General features: G+C 47.9%; 2 protein-coding genes across 2 annotated transcripts in view; one reads left to right on the top strand and one right to left on the bottom strand.

Moving 5' to 3' along the window:
- The window catches only part of LOC132399053 (otoancorin-like), a 77706-nt gene extending 54268 nt beyond the window's left edge, over nucleotides 1-23438 (bottom strand). The window contains exons 1-8 of the mRNA XM_059978981.1: nucleotides 23124-23438; nucleotides 20422-20654; nucleotides 18828-18931; nucleotides 18593-18699; nucleotides 16783-16922; nucleotides 11920-12043; nucleotides 7833-8051; nucleotides 5787-5954 (exon numbers count right to left, since the gene is read on the bottom strand). Coding sequence (XP_059834964.1) covers nucleotides 5787-5954; nucleotides 7833-8051; nucleotides 11920-12043; nucleotides 16783-16922; nucleotides 18593-18699; nucleotides 18828-18931; nucleotides 20422-20654; nucleotides 23124-23312 — 1284 coding nt within the window. The 5' untranslated portion in view covers nucleotides 23313-23438. The remainder of the gene's footprint in view (nucleotides 1-5786; nucleotides 5955-7832; nucleotides 8052-11919; nucleotides 12044-16782; nucleotides 16923-18592; nucleotides 18700-18827; nucleotides 18932-20421; nucleotides 20655-23123) is intronic.
- Nucleotides 2069-4372, top strand: LOC132399054 (peptidyl-prolyl cis-trans isomerase-like). Its single transcript, XM_059978982.1, has one exon. It carries the CDS (start codon nucleotides 3059-3061, stop codon nucleotides 3551-3553), a length of 495 nt encoding a protein of 164 aa, XP_059834965.1. The 5' UTR covers nucleotides 2069-3058; the 3' UTR covers nucleotides 3554-4372.
- Nucleotides 23439-24060: the final 622 nt, after the last annotated feature.

Here is a 24060-nt window from a genome sequence, read left to right as displayed (position 1 = left end):
CCGACCTGCTGATCCAGACTCCGTGATTCGGTCCGACCTGCTAATCCAGACACCGTGATTCAGTCCCACCTGCTGATCCAGACACCGTGATTCGGTCCGACCTGCTAATCCAGACTCCGTGATTCGGTCCGACCTGCTGATCCAGACACCGTGATTCGGTCCGACCTGCTGATCCAGACACCGTGATTCGGTCCAACCTGCTGATCCAGACACCGTGATTCTGTCCCACCTGCTAATCCAGACACTGTGATTCGGTCCCACCTGCTGATCCAGACACCGTGATTCGGTCCGACCTGCTAATCCAGACACCGTGATTCGGTCCGACCTGCTAATCCAGACACCGTGATTCTGTCCGACCTGCTGATCCAGACACCGTGATTCTGTCCGACCTGCTGATCCAGACACCGTGATTCGGTCGGACCTGCTGATCCAGACACCGTGATTCGGTCCCACCTGCTGATCCAGACACCGTGATTCAGTCTCACCTGCTGATCCAGACACCGTGATTCTGTCCGACCTGCTGATCCAGACACCGTGATTCAGTCTCACCTGCTGATCCAGACACCGTGATTCAGTCCGACCTGCTGATCCAGACACCGTGATTCAGTCTCACCTGCTGATCCAGACACCGTGATTCAGTCCGACCTGCTGATCCAGACACCGTGATTCAGTCCGACCTGCTGATCCAGACTCCGTGATTCGGTCTCACCTGCTGATCCAGACACCGTGATTCGGTCGGACCTGCTAATCCAGACACCGTGATTCTGTCGGACCTGCTGATCCAGACACCGTGATTCGGTCGGACCTGCTAATCCAGACACCGTGATTCGGTCCGACCTGCTGATCCAGACACCGTGATTCGGTCGGACCTGCTGATCCAGACACCGTGATTCGGTCCCACCTGCTGATCCAGACACCGTGATTCGGTCCGACCTGCTGATCCAGACACCGTGATTCGGTCGGACCTGCTAATCCAGACACCGTGATTCGGTCCCACCTGCTGATCCAGACACCGTGATTCGGTCCGACCTGCTAATCCAGACACCGTGATTCGGTCGGACCTGCTAATCCAGACACCGTGATTCGGTCCCACCTGCTGATCCAGACACCGTGATTCGGTCGGACCTGCTGATCCAGACACCGTGATTCGGTCGGACCTGCTAATCCAGACACCGTGATTCTGTCCGACCTGCTGATCCAGACACCGTGATTCGGTCGGACCTGCTAATCCAGACACCGTGATTCTGTCCGACCTGCTGATCCAGACACCGTGATTCTGTCCGACCTGCTGATCCAGACACCATGATTCGGTCCGACCTGCTGATCCAGACTCCGTGATTCAGTCTCACCTGCTGATCCAGACTCCGTGATTCGGTCTCACCTGCTGATCCAGACTCCGTGATTCGGTCTCACCTGCTGATCCAGACTCCGTGATTCGGTCTCACATGCTGATCCAGACTCCGTGATTCGGTCCGACCTGCTGATCCAGACTCCGTGATTCAGTCCGACCTGCTAATCCAGACTCCGTGATTCGGTCCGACCTGCTGATCCAGACTCCGTGATTCGGTCCGACCTGCTGATCCAGACTCCGTGATTCGGTCCGACCTGCTAATCCAGACTCCGTGATTCGGTCCGACCTGCTGATCCAGACACCGTGATTCGGTCTCACCTGCTGATCCAGACACCGTGATTCGGTCCGACCTGCTGATCCAGACACCGTGATTCGGTCACACCTGCTGATCCAGACACCGTGATTCGGTCCGACCTGCTGATCCAGACACCGTGATTCGGTCCCACCTGCTGATCCAGACTCCGTGATTCGGTCACACCTGCTGATCCAGGCACCGTGATTCAGTCTCACCTGCTGATCCAGACACCCTGATTCGGTCACACCTGCTGATCCAGACACCGTGATTCGGTCCGACCTGCTGATCCAGACACCGTGATTCGGTCACACCTGCTAATCCAGACTCCGTGATTCGGTCCCACCTGCTGATCCAGACACCGTGATTCGGTCCCACCTGCTGATCCAGACACCGTGATTCGGTCCCACCTGCTGATCCAGACACCGTGATTCGGTCCCACCTGCTGATCCAGACACTGTGATTCGGTCTCACCTGCTGATCCAGACACTGTGATTCAGTCTGACCTGTTGATCCAGGCTCCCCAATGCAGTCTGGGCTCCCCGTGACAACGTATGTTTCCCCGGGTGCTCCAGTTTTCTCCCACAGTCCAGGTTAAGGATTGTGAGTTGTGAGCTTGCTGTGTTGGTGCTGGAAGTGTGATGACTATCGTGGGCTGCTCCCGGCACATCCTCAGACTGTGCTGGTCATCGATGCAAATGACACATGTCTCTGTATGCTTCAATGTGACAAATAAAGTTTCAGACCTGGAGGAATCATTCACGGGGCTGATGATCTAGTGTGTGTCCCTGGGAACGACTCTTAGAAGTGTGGGACAAACACCTCTACATCCCTGCCTGGCACTGGAGCATTTCTGGAGAAGGTGGGTCCCATTCCCAGGAAGGAGAAGCCAGGAAGAACACACACCAGTCATCAAGTGATCAGCAGTGGGAAGGGTGAGCAGCTTCAAGTTGCTGGAGGTCAACATCTCTGAAGATCTACGCTGGTACCAACATACCGATGAAGAACAGAGTAGAAATTCATTGTCATTGCTCATGGTGATGAGATTGTGGTACACTTTGGTAGCTGTATTTCATCAGGTGTTTGAGAATATTCCGTGTGTCCACCAATTTCTACCGATGTAGAGCATTCTGACCGGTCGCATCACCGTCTGGTATGGAGGCTCATAAAGATTCAAATTCAAAAACTTTATTGTCATTCTAACCGTACATCAGCTCTGCAGGGCAGAATGAGACAGCATTTCCCAGGAGTAGTGCAAACATAACAAACACAACACTAAATAATAAACATAACAATAAACAGTAAAAACACAACAGCCACATGTCAGTTAAGAACATCAGAAATAGGAGCAGGGGGAATTAGCACTCCTAGCAGTGTGCTCAGTTGAGGTCAGCAGTAAGTGGCGAGAGAAAAGAATGGGCAACCCTCGTGTCTTCTTCAACATTGGTTTTGATAAGCAGCCAGGAGGCTACATTGTATTCGAGCTAAGGAGCGATGTTGTTCCAAAAACTGCAGAGAACTTCCGTGTGCTTTGTACCAAGCCAGAGGGTGACGGGTTTAAGGGATCGATTTTTCACAGAATAATTCCTGGCTTTCTGTGCCAAGGTGGAGATTTCACAAAAGGCAATGGCACAGGAGGCAAATCCATCTATGGGAACAAATTTCCAGATGAGAACTTCATACTCAAACATGAAGGACCGGGAACACTATCGATGGCAAACGCTGGGCCCAATACTAACGGATCACAATTTTTTATCTGTACTGATAAAACTAATTGGTTGAATGGAAAGCATGTTGTGTTTGGCCGTGTAGTAGAAGGCTATGATGTCATACAACAAACAGAATCAAAGGGATCACAGTGTGGAGAGACAGGTGTTACTGTTTGCATTCTTGACTGTGGAACAATGTGATGAGAACATTCCTATGGTGGCTGCTCAGTCTTTTTTCCATTGGTACGTTGCTATGAAGGTGGCAAAATCCAAATCTCAAGTTGATTTGTGTGATCGTACATTTCCAAGTTTCCAAGTGAGGCTTTTGCCCAGGTTGGAGCCTGAACCATCAATTTTCAGTGATCTGTGTCAGTGCTTAGCCTTTAACATTTTTCATGAGGTATAATGGAACTATTTGTTTATTTTAGCCTTGTACTAAAACACTTGATTCAAATAAAATGTACATTTGCTCACCAAAAAAAAGAAATAGGAGCAGGGGTCGGCCATCCAGCCCATCAAGCCTGCTCTGCCATTCAATAAGATCACGGCTGATCTGACAGTACAATGTACTGAGTATGTTAATCAAAATGGCTTCTTTGTTTTGTTAAGAGTAGGAAGGCTTCTTTGTTATGAGAAGTGCTTTCTCTCACAGTTGTTTAGCTTTAGAATTGCTGATAACGGGGATTGTATTCATTTGTTAACCAATGGGGGGGATGTTATTTTGTCTTGTGGGTCTGGGAGCTGGGGTTTTCGCAGTCTTTTTGAGGAGTCAAGAAGATGCCGAGGAAGGTGGACATGTGCTGCACTGCTCGGTCAACTACCCGGGTGGTCCCAGGTGCAAGGACGTGGAGGTCGGAGGAAAGCGACGAAGGGTCAAATGGTTCGATGGTTGAGCTCCAACGATGTGCACTAAACTGAATGAACTCTGAAAAGTTTGGCGCCTTGTACTTTATTTTCTTTTTCCTTCATATATACTGTATTGGTAGTACTCATTTAGTTTTAGTAAAATCTCTAAAGTATATTCCATAACGGTATCCGGTGTGAGTTTGATATTGTGTGCGTGACGCGGCATTAACTTGATTCCCACAACACCTGCGTATACGGGAGGCGGGGTTGGTGAGTGGCTAGACTTTTTTCCCCCTAGACATTTACCAGCCTGTTCGGCAAGTGTTACATGACCATCTCCATCTACCTGCCTTTCCCCCATAACCCTTAATTCCTCTACTATGCTAAAATTTATCCAACTTTGTTTTAAATATATTTACTGAGCTAGCCTCCTCTGCTTCATTGGGCAGAGAATTCCACAGATCTACCACTCTCTGGGAAAAGCAGTTCCTCCTCATCTCCGTCCTAAATCTACTCCCCCTAAATGTCCCCTGTTCTAGAAGGCTCCAATGCACAGGATCGGAAAGAGCTGCAGAGGGTTGTAACCTCTGCCAGCTCCATTGTGAGCACTGGCCTCCCCACCATCGAGAACATCTTCAAATGGCGAAACCCCAAGAAGCCAACAGCCATTGTTATGGACCTTCAGCACCCAGGACGTGCCCTCTCTTCTCACTGCCACCATCAGGGAGGGGCACAGGAGTCTGAAGACACACACTCAACGATTTAGGAACAGCCTCTTCCCCCTGCCATAAGATTTCTGAACGGTCTGTGAACCCTAACTTTTTGCTCTATCTGTACTATTATTTTTTATATTTCCTATATAACTGATAGGTTTTTATGTACTGCAGTGTACTACCGCCGCAAACCACAGATTTCACAAGATGTCAGTGATAATGAACCTGGTTCTAATTCTGACTCTGCAGCCATCCACAGCGTGTGGCACGGCCAGTGAACCGCGCATTGGAAATCCGATGCGATGTGGTTCTTGCTGGAAATGTTCCGGCCCTGAGGCTTTGGCAGTCTGCTTGGGAAACCGATCCAGCATCTCCCTCCCCTCACTAGGACCTAAACGTTAACTTGCAACTGGTAAGGAAGGCAAATGCAGTGTCAGCATGGGTGCAGCGCTGAGGGTTTATAAAGAATCGGTCAGACTGCACTCTTGGAGTACTTGGGCCCCTTATCAAGCCAAGGATGTGCTGGTATTGGAGAGGGTCCAGAGGAGGTTCACGAGAATGAAACAGTTAATGAATGAGAAGTGTTTGATGGCTCTGGGCCTGTATTCATGGGAATTTAGAAGAATGGCGGGGGGAGATTTCATTGAGATGTACTGAATGTTGAAAGGCCAGGATAGAATGGTTGTGGAGAGGGTGTTGGGGAGTGGAGGAGGCTCAGACCAGAAGAATCCCACCTCCCCAATTCTCTCCCCATCCTGTTCCAACACCACATACCATCCCCACCTCCTGCTCCCTCCCCATTCTCCCCCTCATTCCATTCCCTTCATGACCCCTCCCCCTCTCCTGAACCACCCCCACCCTGAAGTGCCGGTTACCTGGGAGACGATAGCCAGCCGCTGAGCGATGGAGAGCTGATCTCCATGCTCGGTCAGGACTCCCCGCAGGGCCTGTGCCAGCTCACCAGCCTGGGTGTTGTACAGAGTGTTGGCACCGAGCCCAGGCACCACAGATCCCATCTGCCTCAGCAGAGACAGTGTCAACAGCTGCAGGAATAAGGGGGGTGGTGAATACACATAGCCATTAACATCACACCAATCCCACCCCTCTGCAGGAGGCCATTCAGGCCATTGGGACCATGCTGACCCCTAGCAGACAGTTTAGCACATTACAGAAAACTAGCCTCCCCTCCCCTTCTCGCTGCCTCAGTAAAGCAGCCCCCACCCACCCAGACATTCTCTCTTCTCCCCCTCCCATCAGGCAGAAGATACAAAAGCCTGAAAGCACATCCCACCAGGCTCAAAAACAGCTTCTACCCCACAGTTAAGAGACTTGAATGACTCCCTAATGGACTCTTGACCTCACAGTCTCCCTCGTTACAGTCTTGCACCTTATTGTCTACCTGAACTGCACTTTCTCCCTTACTATTATATTTTATTCTGCATTGTTATCGATGTCCTTGTTCTACCTCAAAAGTGGTGGCTACAGCCCAGTCCATCACAAGCCAAGTCCTCCCCACCACTGAGCACATCTTCACAGAGCGTTGTCCCAGGACAGCAGCATCCATCATCGGGGACACCCTCCACCCAGGCCACGCTCTCTTCTCGCTGCTGCCATCAGGAAGGAGGTACAGGAGCCTCAGGACCCACACCACCAGGTTCAGGAACAGTTACTACCCCTCAACCATCAGACTCCTGAACCAAATGGGATAACTTCACTTAATTTCAATTCTGAACTGATTCCACAAACTATGGACTCACTTCCAAGGACTCTACAACTCCTGTTCTCAGTATTTATTCATTATTATTATTTTGTTTTTTCTTTTTTGTGTTTGCACTATGTGTTGTCATTTGCACATTGGTTGTTTGTCCATCTTTGTGTGTTGTCCTCCATTATTTATCATGTTTCTTAGTATTTACCATGAATGCCCACAAGAAAATGAATCTCAGGATGGTATATGGTGACAAAGCTCAGAAGTTCAAAGTTCAAAGTAAACTTTACTATTGAAGTACGTACATGTCACCACCTACAGCCCAGAGGTTCATTTTCCTGTGGGCATACTCAACAAATCTTTAGAACAGTAATTATAACAGATCAATGAAAGATCAACCAGAGTGCAGAAGACAACAAACTGTGCAAATGCAATTATAAGTAAATAGCAATAAATAACATGAGATAAAAAGTCCCTAAAATGAGATCATTGGCAGTGGGAACTTCTCAATGAACTTCTTCAATGAGTGAAGTTATCCCCTTTGTTCAAGAGCCTGATGGTTGAGGGGTGGTAACTGTTCCTGAAACTGGTGCTGTGAGTCCTCAGGCACCTGTACCTTCTACCTGAAGGCAGTAATGAGAAAGAGCAAGGCCTGGGTGGTGAGGATCCCTGGTGATGGATGCTGCTTTCCTATGACAGTGTTTCATGTAGATGTGCTCAATGGTTGGGAGGGCTTTACCTGTGACGTACTGGGCTGAATCCACTACCTTTTGTATACATGTACTTTGATAATAAATTTATTTTGAACTTTGAACATCATCGCACTGTGTAATGGTCTGAAGTTTTTCCCGATCTGGGTACGTGACAAAAATAAACCAATTCAAATTTTGTTTACTGTTTTACCATGTTCTGCCTCAATGCTCTGTTGTAATGATCTGATCTGTATGAACAGTGTGCAAGAGAAGCTTCTCACTGTACCTCCGTACATGCGACAAAAATTAACCCTATCAAAACGTTCTGATTTCTCAACACCAACTTTCTTCCGTCTGCACTCTCAGCCTTGTAGGGTGTTGACCATCCCTCTGCCTCCACAGACACTGTCAGACTCACTGAAGTCCCCCTGCGGGTTGGTTTGAACAAGCTGGTGGATCTTCTCCTCCCTGTGAGCGGGTCCACACACAATCACCCTGACCCCTGACCCCTTCCCCCTCACCTCACCGCCATCCCCAACCATCTTGTCGGCCAGGATGACTGCTTGGCCGGGGCTCCAGCCACTGACTGCTCCGAGGATTGGCATGGCGCTCTGCACGGACTCCGGAGGCAGGGATTCGAGCTGAGGGAAGGACAGGCAGCCAAGAGCGTCGGAGACGGAGCCCAGGGTCTCATTAAGCCGTTGAGTTCTCAGCACGAGTCCCAATAGCTGGGACTTCAGCTGGAAGAGAGCAGAGAGTCGCGGTCAGGACAGTCGGAATCCACGGACCTGTGGTGAACTACATATACCTGGACACACCCCCCCCACCCCGCTGACTGCACCTGTGGCTCCTCCCACAGACCCCGGTATAAAGGCGATTGGAGCCACAGACCCTTCCTCTGTCTCCAGGATGTTGTGTGATGGTCACTTGCTGCTTGTGCTTTCTTCCAGCCAATAAAAGCCTACCTTAACCCACGTCTCAGGACCCACCGTCTCCAATGACCTTCCCGCCCGGCCCAAAGCACTTGCTGCCCTCTGCCCTCTGCCCTCTCCCCATGTCCGTCTACACCTTCAGCTGCCTCAGTAAAACTAAGCTCATCACTGAAACCAGCCTCAGAACCAGCACTGATGTGATGGTATAATCTCTGTGCATGGCAAGCAGATCAAAGCTTTTCACCAAGCCTCAGTAGGTGTGACAGTAATAACCCGATTATTAACTATCAGCGACCATCACCCTATGGAATGAATGGTCAATGGGACAGTCACCTCTTAGAGACATAGAGAAGAGAAAAAGGCCATCAAATCTGTGTAGTTACATCGAAATCGCTCCCATCCAGATTCCTATTCAAACTTCTCTTAAGTGTTGATGTTGAACCCTGGTTGTAGACACTTAAGCCAAGGGTAGCATTAATATATATTTTTATTGTAATTTATAGTAATTTTTTAATGCATTACACCGTACCACTGCCCTAAAACAAAAATTTCATGCTCTATGTCAGTGATAATGAACCTGATTCTGAGAAGCAGTTTGGAAACTCTCTGGATGAGGGCAGCGCAACGCCACTGGGAAACCAGGCTGCTCGACCAGCACACTATACACTTGATGAAGGTCTCGGCCCAAAATGTGGACTGTTTACTCTTTTCCATAGATGCTACCTGGCCTGCTGAGTTCCTCCAGCATTGTGTGTGTTACTGGGATTTCCAGCGTCTGCACATTTCCTCTTGTTTGTGACACTAAAGACTATTGCAATTTCTAACAATGGTTCTCAACCCTCCTCTTCTCGGGGCCCAACTGTGCCTTTCATTTACCTCTGAGGCCTCCACCTTCCATTGTCTCTGTTAGATAGCTGGTTACGTTTTATTTTTGGGCAGCTGTACTAATTATTTTAATACACACTCAATACTTACTTATGTTTTAACAGGTTATAGATAGTATTATATGTTAAATATAATGTAACAACCTTAAGGTTGTCATAGCTGGGGGTGGTAATGGGGACAAGCTCTCACTAACTATTAAGTTCTCCCAACAGCGTGCATCTCAAATAGCCTCTGACGACCAAGTCCAGCTCCTGACCTTCATGTGTGGCTTAGCTACGAAGCCTGGCAGAACCGTTTCTACTGACAGGAGAAGGGGCCAAGACGGGTTAATGCCATTTAAAAACCAGTTGCTTTGGGCAGATGGGTCTGATCAGCTGTGGCTGGCAGCTCATCTAGAAGGAAAGTTCTGATCATATCGTACTGCCCTGGCTTGTGTATCATGTAGACAGCTGGGATGCAACATCTATGGTCCGTCTTGGAAATGGAGAGCCCAAGATATTGTTCCATGGTTGACCCTAAACAGCCGAGGTCCTCAACAGGTGTATAAGGAAAATAAAACTATTGCAAAGCTCTGAATGCGATCTGAGGCCTCTGTTGGTCAGGGTCGACCATGGATGTTGTGCCCTAGCTGTCTAGATACGCAAGTCAGGGCAGTACGGTGTGGAGAGCAAGCTGTTGTCCGTGTAGCAAGCTCCCCCTCTCCACGCACCTGATGAACTCAAAGCATGGGCAGAAACCAGCAGCATCACAGGAGTAGCCAGTCAGCATTGACGTCACTGTAGGACTGCCATAGCGACTGAATCCTGGATTCTTCCTAGCAGATTACTCCCGAAGCCTTCCCAACCAGGAGCTTTGAGTTTCGAGTTTTCCTTCCCCTAGATGAGCCAACCAGGGCTGATGAGCCCCATCTGCCTGAAGCGACTGGTATTAGGGCACCAGTAATTCACCTTTGCCCCTTCTCCTGTCAGTAGAAACAGTTCCACCGGGCTTACTACCCACTGGGAGCATTTAATAGGTAGTGGGATTTTTCTCTGTTACCACCCCCAGTTATAACAACCTTAGGGAACCCTGAATCGGATACTTTATTTATAATTTATATGATATTCTTCAACCAGCAATGGAAAAGCACTTAATATTGTTACTTTGGGTATCTAGTGAGATCTTACAACTGATGCAAACTAGTGAGTTGTTGAATATCTGGTGGCAACTTGATCGAAGGTAACCAAAGATCAAACTTTTACACAACATCGAGATGGTTATGAGCTTTTTGAAGCAGGTGGGGAGCAGGTGCAAGCTTTCGAAAGCCGGTCTGCCACTGGGCCTGGAGAGTGTCCCCAGGTTTTCTGCATTTTGGATGTGGACTTGGACTAGAGTTGATATCAGCCTCATTGTTCACTGTCTTCCATTTGTACAGGGAGGGGGATTTGGAGGAAAATGTGCCTGATCTATTTTGTTCAGCCTTTGTGTGGGAGGGTCGCTGTTCCTGCTTTGTTTTGTTTGTTTTTTTGTGTGGGGAGTGGGGATTTGGGGGTGGATGTTCCTGTTCCATTTTGTTTGTTTTTTGTGTGGGGAGGGGGGATTTGGGGGTGGATGTTCCTGTTCTGTTTTGTTTGTTTTTTTGTGTGGGGAGTGGGGATTTGGGGGTGGATGTTCCTGTTCTGTTTCATTTGTTTTTTTGTGTGGGGAGTGGGGATTTGGGGGTGGATGTTCCTGTTCCATTTTGTTTGTTTTTTTGTGTGGGGAGGGGGGATTTGGGGGTGGATGTTCCTGTTCTGTTTTGTTTGTTTTTTTGTGTGGAGAGGGGGGATTTGGGGGTTGACATTCCTGAGGTTGTATATTTTAGCAATATTTTATTAGAACAGCTTATCAAGGCCTGTTCAGAAACTTCTATATCCTTAGTTTCTGGTTTTTCACTTGTGGCCCCTACGGAATTCAATATGGCCCGCGTTGAGAGCCTCTGATTTAGAGTGTATTTACCACCACCAAACTCTCCACTTCACTGGTTACATCACTGTCTGGAACGGAGGATCGGAAAAAGTTGCAGAAAGTTGTGAACTCGACCAGCTCTATCATGGGCATGCGCCTCCTCCGCATCAAGGACATCCTCAAAAGGCAGCATTTGTCATTAAGGAATCCCCATCACCCAGGACATGGACTCTTCTCATTACTATCATCAAGAGAGGAGAGTCAGGAGCCTGAAGAGAGACACTCAATCTTTCAGGAACAGCTTCTTCCCCTCTGCCATCAGATTTCTGAATGAACAATGATTCCACATACGTGACCTCACCATTTTTTTCTTTTTACTTGGTCTCCTTTAGAAGTTGTTGTTGTTGTTCAGTCATTATGTTGAGTCTGACTCTTCGTGACCTCATGGACCATAGGGTCTATAGGGTTTTCATGGTGAGATACGGAACTAGATTGTCAGGCCTTTCGTCCACGCAGTTACTACTGCTGCACAAGCTGGAACCCGTCGGGTTTGAAATTGTAATTTATGGCTTTTTAATTATGTATTGCAACATACTGCTGCCCCAAAACAACAAATATCAGTGATAATAAACCAGATACTGATTCCCCATTTAGTTTGCTGCCCCACAATTTCCAGCTGCATACCAAGGGGGGGGGGGCACTGCCAGAAACAGTGAAGGGTCTTTGACCTGAAACATTAACTCTTGTTTCTCTCTCTTCAGATGCTGCCTGCCCTGCCGAGTATTTCTGTGTTTCACTTCTGTCCCACAGTTTCCAGCCTCCATACCCAATGAGGTAGAACCCGGGCCCCCAATGATAACCCTACCTTCTTGACATCAGCTTGGAAGCCCTTGAGGCGGTTGCATTTAATCATCTGGTGGAGGAGGCTGCGGGCCTCGCCAGTGTCCAACTCCTGCACGTTGTCAAAGAAGCAAACCAGGAGGCCAAGTCTGTGAAAGGGAACAGTTAAGATCATAAGACATAGGAACAGAATTAGGCCCTTCAGTCCATTGAGTCTGTTCCACCATTCCACCATGGCTGATCTATTATCCCTCTCAACCTCATTCTCCTGCCTTCACCCCATAATCTTTGACACCCTGGTTAATCAAGAACCCATCAACCTCCGTTTTAAACATACTTGGCCTCCACAGCCGTCTGTGGCAATGAATTCCACATGGTGAGGTTGTGAGGTTGACATGGAGCCTGCTAATCTCAAGGTGGAGCTTATTATCCTGTGCGCAAGTCCATGTAATGAAAAGCTTACTTGCCACAGCGTCACAGGCACATGGCATCAGAAAAACAACAAATCACAAACTCAGGAGATTCTGCAGACGCTGGAAATCCTGAACAAATCACAAAAAATGCTGGAGGATCTCAGCAGGTCAGGTGGCATCTATGGAGAGGAATAAACAGTCAACATTTTGATCCAAGACCCTTCATCAGGGCTCTTAGCTCAAAATGTTGGCTGTTTATTCACCTCTATCAGATGACGATCACGGATCAAGGGAGATGGAACTTTACCAACTGTTGCAAGAAGTACAGCCTTTGCCGAGCCTTTTTGTTAATGGAGGAGAGGTGCTTCTCCCACATTTCAAATTCCTGGGTGTCAATATCTCTGAGGACTTAGTCTGTATTTGATGTATTGATGCCAAAGAAGGCATGTTCAGCGGCTACATTTCATTAGGAGTTTCAGGAAATTTGGTATGTCATCAAAAACACTTGCAAATTTCTACAGATGTACTGTGGAGAGCATTCTAAATGGCTGCATCACCATCTGGTATGGGCGGGGGGGGGGGGTTGCAGATGAGCAGGCTACTGCACAGGATCGAAATCAGCTGCAAGAGAGTTGTAAGCTCAGTCAGCTCCATCGTGAGCATCAGCCTCCCTAGTACCCAGGACATCTCAAAAAGGTGCCGTCCATCATTAAGGACCCCCATCACCCAGGCCATGCCTTGTTCTCATCTCTACCATCAGGGAGGAGGTACAGGAGCCTGAAGACACACACTCAACAATTCAGGAACAGCTTCTTCCCCTCTGCCATCTGATTTCTGAATGGACATTAAACACTACCTCACTACTTTTTTAATTTCCATTTTTGCACTACTTATTTAACTATTTAATGTATATATATTTACTGTAATTTACAGTTTTTTCTCTATTATTATGTATTGCAGGGTACTGCTGCCACCAAGTTACTAAATGTCATGACATATATCGGTGATATTAATTCTGATTCTGCCATGAGCTCCTATGAAATGATGCCCAGGAAGATGAACACTGAAACGGTGCGAACTGGAGTTGTTGATGATGAGATGCATTTCTCCTGACGGCGATACCCCTCTCCACAGTTTTGAGGGCATTCAGTTCCAGATCATGTGATTGCACCAGGACTCTACCTTGTTTACATCCTGGTGATACCTGGATTTGTCATCTCTGGTGATCAGTCCAACCCTGCCACCACCGAGGTCTCGTCTCTTCGGCAGCCAGCTGTTAGCTGCTTACCTGTACTGCAAATTTCATGCACTTTCAGTTATATTTTATTTATGGTAATATTTTGTTTTGTGTGCTGTGTGTAAATGAGAATCAGACTCAGTTCTGTTCTGTTCTGTTCTGTACAGTTCTGTGTGAGGGTCTTAGGCACATATTTATAACCAGGGTGTCTAAGACTTTTGCACAGTACTGCAATAATTTTATGTATTGCACTGTACTGCTTGTTACGAACCCATAGGTTTTGTTTGCTGCGGACTGTTGCTTTAAGGGAGTGCCCGAGTGAGGCGGGACTATAATGTCAGCTTATGGATTTTAAAAGGGGGGGGGGGGGAGAAGAGAGAGAGAGAGAGAGAGAGAGAGAGAGAGATTGATTTTATATATATATTACACTGGATTACAAATATCTCTCTCCCATCATTTATTCCGTGGATGAACTGAACTTCCCTACTTTACCATCTCAAGACTCTAAGCCTTGTTCCCCCTCAAAGCTCAATATAGTTTGGGAGTTATATTTACATACATATATACACATCTTGGTTTAAATTACTATATTAAGTAGTTTACTAATAAAGATCGTGGTTTTAACCTCAAAACCAGACTCCATGTACAGTCTATTGCTGCTGGTTCATTTCTGATGATGAACCTGATTCTGATATGGGTCTCTATTGTGGTCTCAGAGTGGGAAGGGGGCAGGGAGAGGGGAATCATGGTTGGGAAAAGGGGTAGGGAGAGGGGAGGGAGTGGGAAGCATCAGGGAGACATTCTGTAATGATCAATAAACCAGTTGTTTGGAATCAAATGACCTTGACAGGTGTCTCAGGGCTGGGTGCGTCTGCACCTATGCCTTCCCCTGCCCCTGTCACTCCTCCTCTGTCACCTGTCCCTCACCCCTCCTGTGGATCTCCATCCTCACCATTCCCAACATCCTTTTATATATAGATGTGTGTGTGTGTGTGTGTGTGTGTGTGTGTGTGTGAGTGTGTGAGTGAGAGTGTGAGTGTGTGTGTGAGTGTGTGTGCGTGAGTGTGTCTGTGTGTGTGTGAGTGTGTGTGTGTGTGTCTGTGTGTGAGTGGGTGTGTGAGAGTGTGTGTGTGTGTGTGTGTGAGTGTGTGTGTGTGTCTGTGTGTGAGTGTGTGTTGAGTGTGTGTGCGTGAGTGGGTGTGTGAGAGTGTGTGTGTGAGAGTGTGAGTGTGAGTGAGAGTGTGTGTGTGTGTGTGAGTGTGAGTGTGTGTGTGAGTGTGAGAGTGTGTGTGAGAGTGGGATAGCAGAAAAGATTGAGGACAATGTGTGAAAGGAAAGGTCAGTGCCTTTAAGCCGTTACGTTTCATAAATTCTTCGTGGGAAAGAGTTCGACTTCAGGGACTGAAGCAAAACGATGTGAAAGAGAATTTAAATCGTCTTAAAAAGTCTCTCCCTTAAATGGACTGTGAGCATTTTGAACTTGTGACAATACTACTTTAAAGAACTGTTTTGAGCTGCATCGCTTTAAGAATTGTTTAAGCTGCCGCACAGCAGCTGATTTCCGGTTACATTAGTGTTTGTTTACTTTTGGGGAGTTTGTTTTCAGTGTCTAATAAACGTGTTATTTGTTATATAAACTCTTGCCTAACTCATATGTTTATTGTTGCCTGAATACGTAACTGTGTGTGTGGGTGTGTGTGTGTGTGTGTGAGAGAGAGTGTGTGTGTGAGTGTGTGTGAGTGTGAGTGTGAGTGTGAGTGTGTGTGTGTGTGTGTGTGTGTGTGTGAGTGTGAGTGTGTGTGTGTGTGTGAGTGTGTGAGTGAGTGTGAGTGTGTGTGTGTGTGTGTGTGTGTGTGTGTGTGTGTGTGAGTGTGTGTCTAAGACTTTTGCACAGCACTGTATGTGCTGTGTGTGATATATGTTTTGTGGTGCACCATGTTTCCAGAGGAACACTACTTTGGTCGTATACATGTACAGCTAGATGAGAATAAAGCCAAACTTAAACTTGACAAGGCACCATCCATGGAGATGACACAACTGTCATCAATGGGCAGCCATTCTCAAGAAATAAAACATAAATTACACAACATTGTTACAGAAAGAACATAATGTTCTGATCTTTTGTTACACCATCATCATCTTCATTATGTGCTGGGTTATATGAGATGATCATTATGTGCCATGTTGTATGACGTTAGTGATCACGGTCTCATGACCATGACAGTTCTTGGCAAATTCTTCTACAGAGCCGGTTTGCCATTGCCTTCTGGGCAGTGTCTTTACAAGACGGGTGACCCCAGCCATTATCAAAACTCTTCAGAGCTTGTCTGCCTGGAGTCAGTGGTCACAGAACCAGCACTTGTGATAAGCACCAGCTGCTCACATGACCACCCACTACCTGCTCTCATATCTTCACGTGACCCTGCTCGGGGTGGGGGGGGGGTGGCTAAGCAGGTGCTTCACCTTGCCCAAGGCTGAGCTGCAGGATAGCGGAGGGAAGGAGCGCCTGTACACCTGCTCGTTAAGGCATCTATCTAATCAGCCAATCACATGGCAGCAACTCAATGCATAAGAGCATGCAAGCATGGTCAAGAGGTTCAGTTGTTGCTCAGACCAAACTTCGGAATGGGGAAGAAAATGTGATCCAATTGACTTTTGACTCTGGAATGATTGTTGGTGCCAGACGGGGTGGTTTGAGTATCTCGGAAACTGCTGATCTCCTGGGATTTTCGCACACAACCATCTCTAGAGCAGAGGTTCCCAATCTTTTTCATGCAATGGACCAATACCATTAAGCAAGGAATCCATTGACTCCAGATTGAGAACCCCTAATCTAGAGTTTACAGAGAGTAGGTGAGAAACAAAAAACATCCGGAGAGCGACAGTTCTGTGGGGGAAAACGCCTTGTTAATGAGAGGTCAGAGGAGAATGGTCAGACTGGTTCAAGCTGTTCAGAAGGCAACAGAAACTCAAATAACCACACATTACAACAGTGGTGTGCAGAAGAGCATCTCTAAACACACACACACTTTAAACCCTGAACTGGATGGGCCACAGCAGCAGAAGATCACAAACATACACTCAGTGGCCACTTTATTGGGCACAGGAGGTAACTGCTGTATCATACGTCATTGATATAAACCCAATTCAGATTCAGATTTTCATGTTGGTGATAGCCAGACAAGAAGAGGTATGGGGCTGGGGTGCGGGAAGTTCCCAGGGTTGAGTTGCAACTCACCTGTACACAGTCGAGGTGTTGGCTATGTTGAAGCCGCTGGCGTTGATCCTCTCCTGGAAGGCTCTGGCAGTTGCTGGCGTGATGTCGTAAACCGAGTCCAGTTGCTTCGTGGCGTTGTCGTAATTAATGAAGAGCCGGATCTGGGGTTGGGGGAAATGACTCACTGGTTAACAAGGGAGGGATCGGAGAACACTGCACCTTTTCAATGGCTTCAGCGCAACACTCAAACCCTTCCCCCCGGGAGATAGCACCCTTCCTATAGAGCGAGTCATATTCACCATAGAAACAGGCCCTTTGACCTAACTCATCGATGACGCCCATCCAAGCTCTCCCCAGTCGCCTGCATTTGACCCATGATTATCTAACCCTTTCCAATGCACATACCTGTCCAAGTGTTGTGTAAAAGTCAAACACTTCTCCTGGCAGCTCGCTCCACACATGCATTGATATTTCACTCCTCAGATCCCTGTTAAACCTTTTCCCTTTCACCTTAAACCTTTGACTCTGCTTCTTGATAGACCCACCCCAGGAAAAAGACCTGAGTGCACTTGCCCTGTCTATGCTCCTCGTGATTTTATACAGTTCCATAAGGAATGGTCAGAGGGAAGTTTCAATGGAAAAGGAGAGAGAGAGGTCTAATGCTCAAGGCTGTAGATCCCAGAAAGTGGCCAGGGTGTTAAAGTAGGCCCATGCCATGTCTGGCTTCATTGGTTGAGGTGTGGAGTATGAGCAGATGCTTAAACTTTACTGAGGTCACACTTGTAGAGTTGCAAGCAGTTTTGGTCGTCCCACTAGAGGAAGGATGTGGAGGCTTTGGAGAGGCTGCAAGAGGGGTTCACCAGCATTCTGCCTGACTTAATGAGAAGTTGGGTAAACATGGGTTGTTTTCTCTGGAGCAGTGGATGCTGAGGTTTATGAGAGGCATAGATAGAGTAGACAGTCAGATTTGTTCTCCCCGAGTAGAATTGTCTAATACAAGAGGGGACGCATTGAAGGGAAGAGGGAGAAGGTTCAAAAGAGATGTGTAGAGCAAGTGTTTTTTAACACAGAGATTGTGGGGGGTGGGGGCTAGAATGTGGTACAAGACGTGGTGGAGGAGGCAGATACAGTAGAGGTGCTTTAGAGGCTCTTAGAAAAACACATGGATGAGCGGGAATGGAAGAAATGGAGATTGCTGAGGTTGGAGTTGCAACATCCATTATTAGTGACCCCTACCATGCAGGACACGTCCTCTTCTCAATACCACCATCAGGGTGGGGGTACCAGGAGCCTGAAGATACACACTTAACATTTCAGGAACAGCTTCTTCCCCTCCATCATCAGATTTCCCACCCATAAACATCACCTCAGTCTTTTTTTGCTCTCTTTTAGCATTACTTAATTTAATTTTTATATTGTGTACATCTCATATTGTAATTTATATATGTTTTAATTTTTATGTACAAAACAGCAAATTTCATGACATGCTGTTGATATTAGACCTGATTCTGATTCCGAGTCAATTATTTCAGCACAGCATTGTGGGCTAAATGGCCTATTCATTGTTTCTGCCCCCTTCTTCTCCAGTCCTGATACTAGATCTCAGCCTGAAATTTTGACCCTTTATTCGTCTCCCTAGATGCTGCCTGGCCTGCTGTTCCTCCAGCATTTTGCGTGTGTTGCTCTGGATTTCCAGCATCTGAGGTTCTCTCGCATTGTGATTTTTTCTTCTAGGGTCTAAAACTTGAGATGGCCTGAGATAGAACGAGGCCATTCAGCCTCTCAGTCCTGTTCCCTGCCTGGTAGGAGGAGGATAGTGGGTGAGGCTGACCTCATTGAGGCTGATCTTGTGGATCTCCTCAGGAGGGAGATGGACCACGAATCGCCCCAGGAACCATAGGTTCTCAGCCACAATCCACGGCGCTCCCCCGCTTGCTCCTGCAGTGGGGAAGAAAACAGACAGTGTTCAAAGTGTCCACGGCTTTTCCACTGCCACTGGCCGTCTGAGGGTCGGAGGGCCTGGCTGGGAGGAACGGCGGGATGGTGAGGGTTCCCACATCACATACCAGACTGCTGGTTGGGTCTCTGCAGGATGTGTCGGATCCACTCGTAGACCGCCCTTTGACAACGAGACGTCATGTCGTCGTACAGTTCCTTAAACACGGCGGTGCTGTGGAGTCAGAGAGGTGACTCAGTCAGAGGGACAGCAGCTGCACTCATGTGGTGCCTCTCATGACAGCAAAACATCTCAAACTAAACCAGCTCTGAGATTTGGCCGCAGCAAGGTCCTACAAACAGTGGGATGATGGTCAACAGACAGTTGACTCTGATTATGCTGGTAGAGGAGTGGGTGTTGGACTAGGAACTCCCCCTACTCACTCTGTGTATGTGTGCACATGCATGTGCACAGAGCGTGACTGCTTATATCTGTAACCCTGAAGTGTCTATGAACTTATAGCAGTTGTAAAATGTAATGTGACAAAATGGAACTGGTGTGATCACAGGGTGCTCTGCTGGACTGTTCACTTGTTTGGATGAAAGCTTCAAGAAAAGGAGTGATTTTTGAAGGGAGTGTGTTTTATGACAGGGAGTGTCTTGACAACAGAGAAAAACAGGACACAACTGTCCTGGGTTTGCGGCGTGGAAAGAAGAGAAGCCTCAAAAGACAAATGGACTCATTACAGATGGATGCAGATCAGGATGAATTACTGGACTCTGTAAGTATATAAAAATGATCTGTTTTGAGCTGTAAGCTTACAGCTACCTACTAATGACTTAACATATTGAGGTAAACTTGCTCTTAAAAGTAACCCTAGCCCTACCCTGTGGGGCACGGTTGAAAATCCTGCCTCACCCTCACTCTTACCTGCAGCCAAACAGGAAGCAATGGCTATCACTGGAGACGTTGGGTGGAACAAAACCCTCAAACTTTCTGTGCAACATCTCACTGGGGAGTGATACGTAGGCATCATCACAAAGAAAGCACCAGAGTGCTTCTGCTTCTTTCTTAGAAGTTTGTGTAGATTCGGCATGTCACCAAGAACTTTGACAAATGTCTACAGATGCACAGTGGACAGTATCCTGACTGGTTGCATCACAGTCTGGTATGGAAACACCAATGCCCATGAATGGAAAAGCCTCAAAAAAGTAGTGCATACGGCCCAGTCCATCACAGGAAAGCACTCCCCACCACCCACTGAGCACATCTACACAGAGTGCTGCCACAGGAAAGGAGCTCCCTCATCAAGGACCTCCACCACCCAGACCATACTCCCCTTCTCACGACCACCATTGGGCAGCAGGTCCCACACCACCAGGTTCAGGAACAGTTATTACCCTGCAACCATCAGGCTCCGGAACCACTGTGGATAATTTCACTCACCTCAACGCTAATCTGACTTCACAACCTTTCAAGGACTCTTTATCTTATGTCTTCAATATTTATTGCTTGCTATTATTTTTTTCTCTCTGTTGGTATTTGCACAGATTGTTGTCTTTTGCACATTGCTTGTTTGTCCTTCATGCGTGTGTTTATTCACTGATTCTATTGCGTTTCTTTGTATTTACTGTGAATGCCCACAGGAAAATGAATCTCAGAGTTGTACTGTACGTGGTGGCAGATTCTGTACATACCTTGGTAACAGATTTACTTTGACTCACATGTTGTTGAAAGTGTCCTCCGGAAGGTCCTGGGGCATGTCAGTGACCATCTCTGGCTGCAGGTAGGCGGCTGACGACAGCCTCAGGGCCTTGCTGAGAAGCTCCAGGCACCTGGGCGAGCTGAGCTGCAGGGAGCACCTCTGCCAGAGTGGAACGAAGAGGCTGCGGCCGCCGCCCGGGGAACGCAGGAGCGCCTCTCGGATCTCCCCGAAGGAAAGGGTTGTGTGAATGAGCTGTGGATGGGAAGCCAGAGAATGGGCAAGGGGAAGAGAGGTAGAGAAAGAGAGAGAAAAGGAGGGGGTTCAGAGAGAGAGAGAGAGAGAGTTGGAGAAAGGTAGAGAAAAGGAGAGGAGAGAGAGAAAAGGGGAGGAGGCGGACAGAGAGAGAGAGAGAGAGAGAAGGGAGGAGGGGGACAGAGGGAGAGAATGAGAATCAGTCTCAGGTTTAATATCACTGGCATATGTTGTGAAATTTGTTGTTTTGCAGCAGCAGTACAGTGTAATACATAATAATAAAAATATAAATTACAATAAAAAAAATATAAACAAGATTAATTTAAATAAGTAGTGCTAATGAGAGCAAAATAGTGAGGTTGTGTTCATGGGTTCATTGTCTATTCAGAAACCTGACAGCAGAGAAGCTGCTCCTAAACATTGAGCATGTGTTTTCAGGTTCCTCAGCTGCTCCTTGATGGTAGCAAAGAGAGGAAGTCATGTCCTGGGTGATGGGGTCCTTGATGAAGATGCTGCCTTCCTGAGGCATGGCCTTTTGAAGATGTCCTGGAAGCTGGGGAGGCGAGTGCCCATGATGGAGCTGACTGAGTTTACTACTTTCTGCAGCTTTTCCTGACCCTGTGCAGTGACCCCTCCATACTAGCTGGTGATGCAACCAGTTAGAATGCTCTCCATGGTACATCTGTAGAGATTTGCTAGAGTCTTCAGTGATATACCAAGTGTCCTGAAACTCCTAATGAAATATAGTCACTGCATTGTAGTAATTGCATCAGTATGTTGGGCCCAGGATAGATCCTCAGAGATGTTGACACCCAGGTACCGTACTTGAAATTGTTCATCCTTTCCAATTCTGATTCCTCGATGAGGACTGGTGTGTGTTCCCTTGTCTTCTGCTTTCTGAATTCCCAGTGAATTCTTTGGTCTCACTAACATTCAGCGCAAGGTTGTTGCTGCAACAGCACTCAACCAGCTGGTTGATCTTGTTCCTGTACGATTCCTCACCACTGTATGAAACTCTGCCAATAACAGTTGTCATCAGGAAATTTATAGATGGTATTTGAGCTATGCCTAACCAAACAGTCGTGGGTGCAGAAAGAGTAGAGCAGTGAGCTTTGTTATTTCCGATCCACACTGATGGTGGTTTCTCAGCGAGGAAGTAGAGGAGCCTGTTTGAGAAAGGAGAGAGAAGGAGGGGGAGAGAGAGAGAATGAGGAGAAAGAGAATGGGGAGAGTGAGAAAGGAGAAGAGAGGGGAGAGGGAGAGAGAGAGGGTTGGAGAGAGAGGGGGAGGGAGAGAGAGGGGGAGGGAGAGAGAGGGGGAGGGAGAGAGAGGGAGAGGGAGAGAGAGAGGGAGAGAGAGGGGGAGGGAGAGAGAGAGGGAGAGAGAGGGGGAGGGAGAGGGGGAAAGAGAGGGAGAGAGGGAAATTAACAAGGTTAGAAAGGAGAGAGAGAGAGGGGGAGAAAGGGAGCAAGAGAGAGAAGTGGACAGAGTGGGAGAAAGCCAGAGAAAGATACAGAGACCTTTCTCTCTCCATGCACATCCTCCCTAGGTGGGAACTGGAATGTCACACTGTACTCCATGTGGCTTTGTGGGGTTGCCCAAGACCAGCCCACTCTATACCCCACCCTACCACAAGCCTTTTGCACCATGTATCAACTTGTGTTGCCACTATCAGGGATCTATGGGACTCTCATAGGAAACAGGCCCTTCAGCCCATCTAGTCAGTGCCAACCTGATCTTCTGCCTAGTCCCATCCACGTTCTTATCCAGACTTCTGTTTAATGTTATAATTGAACCTGCATCCACCACATCCTCTGGCAGCTCATTCCACACTCACACCACCGTCTGAGTGAAGAAATTCCCCCTAGGTTCCCCTTAAATATTTTACCTTTAACCTCTTCTCGCTGCTGCCATTAGGAAGAACGTACAGGAGTCTCAGGACCCACACCAGCAGGTCCAGGAACAGTTATCACCCCTCAACCATCAGGCTCTTGAACCAGTGGGGATAACTTCACTTAAATTCACTCACCCCATTACTGAACTGTTCCCACAACCTATGGACTCACTTACAAGGACACTTCATCTCAGGGTCCCAGTGTTTATTGCTTATTTATTTATTGATTATTATTATTTCTTTTTCTGTATTTGCATTTTTTATACCCTGGTGAACGCCCAAGCTGCTGTGGTCTTTCGTTGATTCTATTATGGTCATTATTCTATTATGGATTTATTGAGTATGCCTGCAGGAAAATGAGCCTCGGGTTTGTATATGGAGACAGATGTGTACTTCGATAATAAATGTACTTTGAACTTTGAAAGGAAGAGGGGTGGGGATGAACAGGCACTCGGGAACCGCAATGGGAGTGGCTCAGGGATCTCAGAGGTTGGAGGGGTGGGGAGTGGGGAGTGGGTTACAATGAGGAGGGAGGGGTGGGGATGAACACCATGACCTTGCACAGCGACACCAACCTCCACACTCCCGTCACTGTACAGGTATCTCATGCTGAGCAGGAAGGTGTCAGTGTCCATCTGCCAAAGCTCAGCACCCAGCTGCTTGGGCTGCTGCACGATTCCCTGGAAGTAGGCAGCGAATGATGTCTGGAAAGTGAAGAGAGACAACTGGAAATGGGAATGTTCCCAGCAGCTCAGGAACTCCATCCCTGCACCACCCTGTTACCCTGGTTAACACAGCTCTCTCTGTCCATCTACAAGCCTGCAGAGCAAGGCTCCACCCCCAAAGGGACGACACATCCACTGGTGTGGGTTGGCTCTGACCCCCCCAAAACTGACAGATGCTGCCCCTGGAGACTTCACCCAGCATGGTCTGCCCATCACCAGAAAGACCACGTCCCACACTGACAGACCCCGCCCCATTCACTGGACACCTCCCACACTGACAGACCCCATCCCATTCACTGGACTCCTCCCACACTGACAGACCCCATCCCATTCACTGGACACCTCCCACACTGACAGACCCCATCCCATTCACTGGACACCTCCCACACTGACAGACCCTATCCCATTCACTGGACACCTCCCACACTGACAGACCCTATCCCATTCACTGGACACCTCCCACACTGACAGACCCCATCCCATTCACTGGACACCTCCCATACTGACAGACCCTATCCCATTCACTGGACACCTCCCACACTGACAGACCCTATCCCATTCACTGGACTCCTCCCACACTGACAGACCCTATCCCATTCACTGGACACCTCCCACACTGACAGACCCTATCCCCAGGTGCAGACCCACCCAAGTTCACTGCAACAGGGAAGTCTATTCCAACATAAGCGGATTGCCCACGCCGGGGCCACATATTTAATCTGACCCCACCCACTGAGGGCCACTCCCAGACAGACAGACTACATTCCACAGCCCACTCCCACATATC

Source organism: Hypanus sabinus, chromosome 9 (genome assembly GCF_030144855.1).
Source record: "Hypanus sabinus isolate sHypSab1 chromosome 9, sHypSab1.hap1, whole genome shotgun sequence".
In the NCBI taxonomy this organism is placed as follows: domain Eukaryota; kingdom Metazoa; phylum Chordata; class Chondrichthyes; order Myliobatiformes; family Dasyatidae; genus Hypanus; species Hypanus sabinus.
Note: the sequence above shows the minus strand (reverse complement) of the source record. Positions and strands in the feature narration are given on the sequence as shown.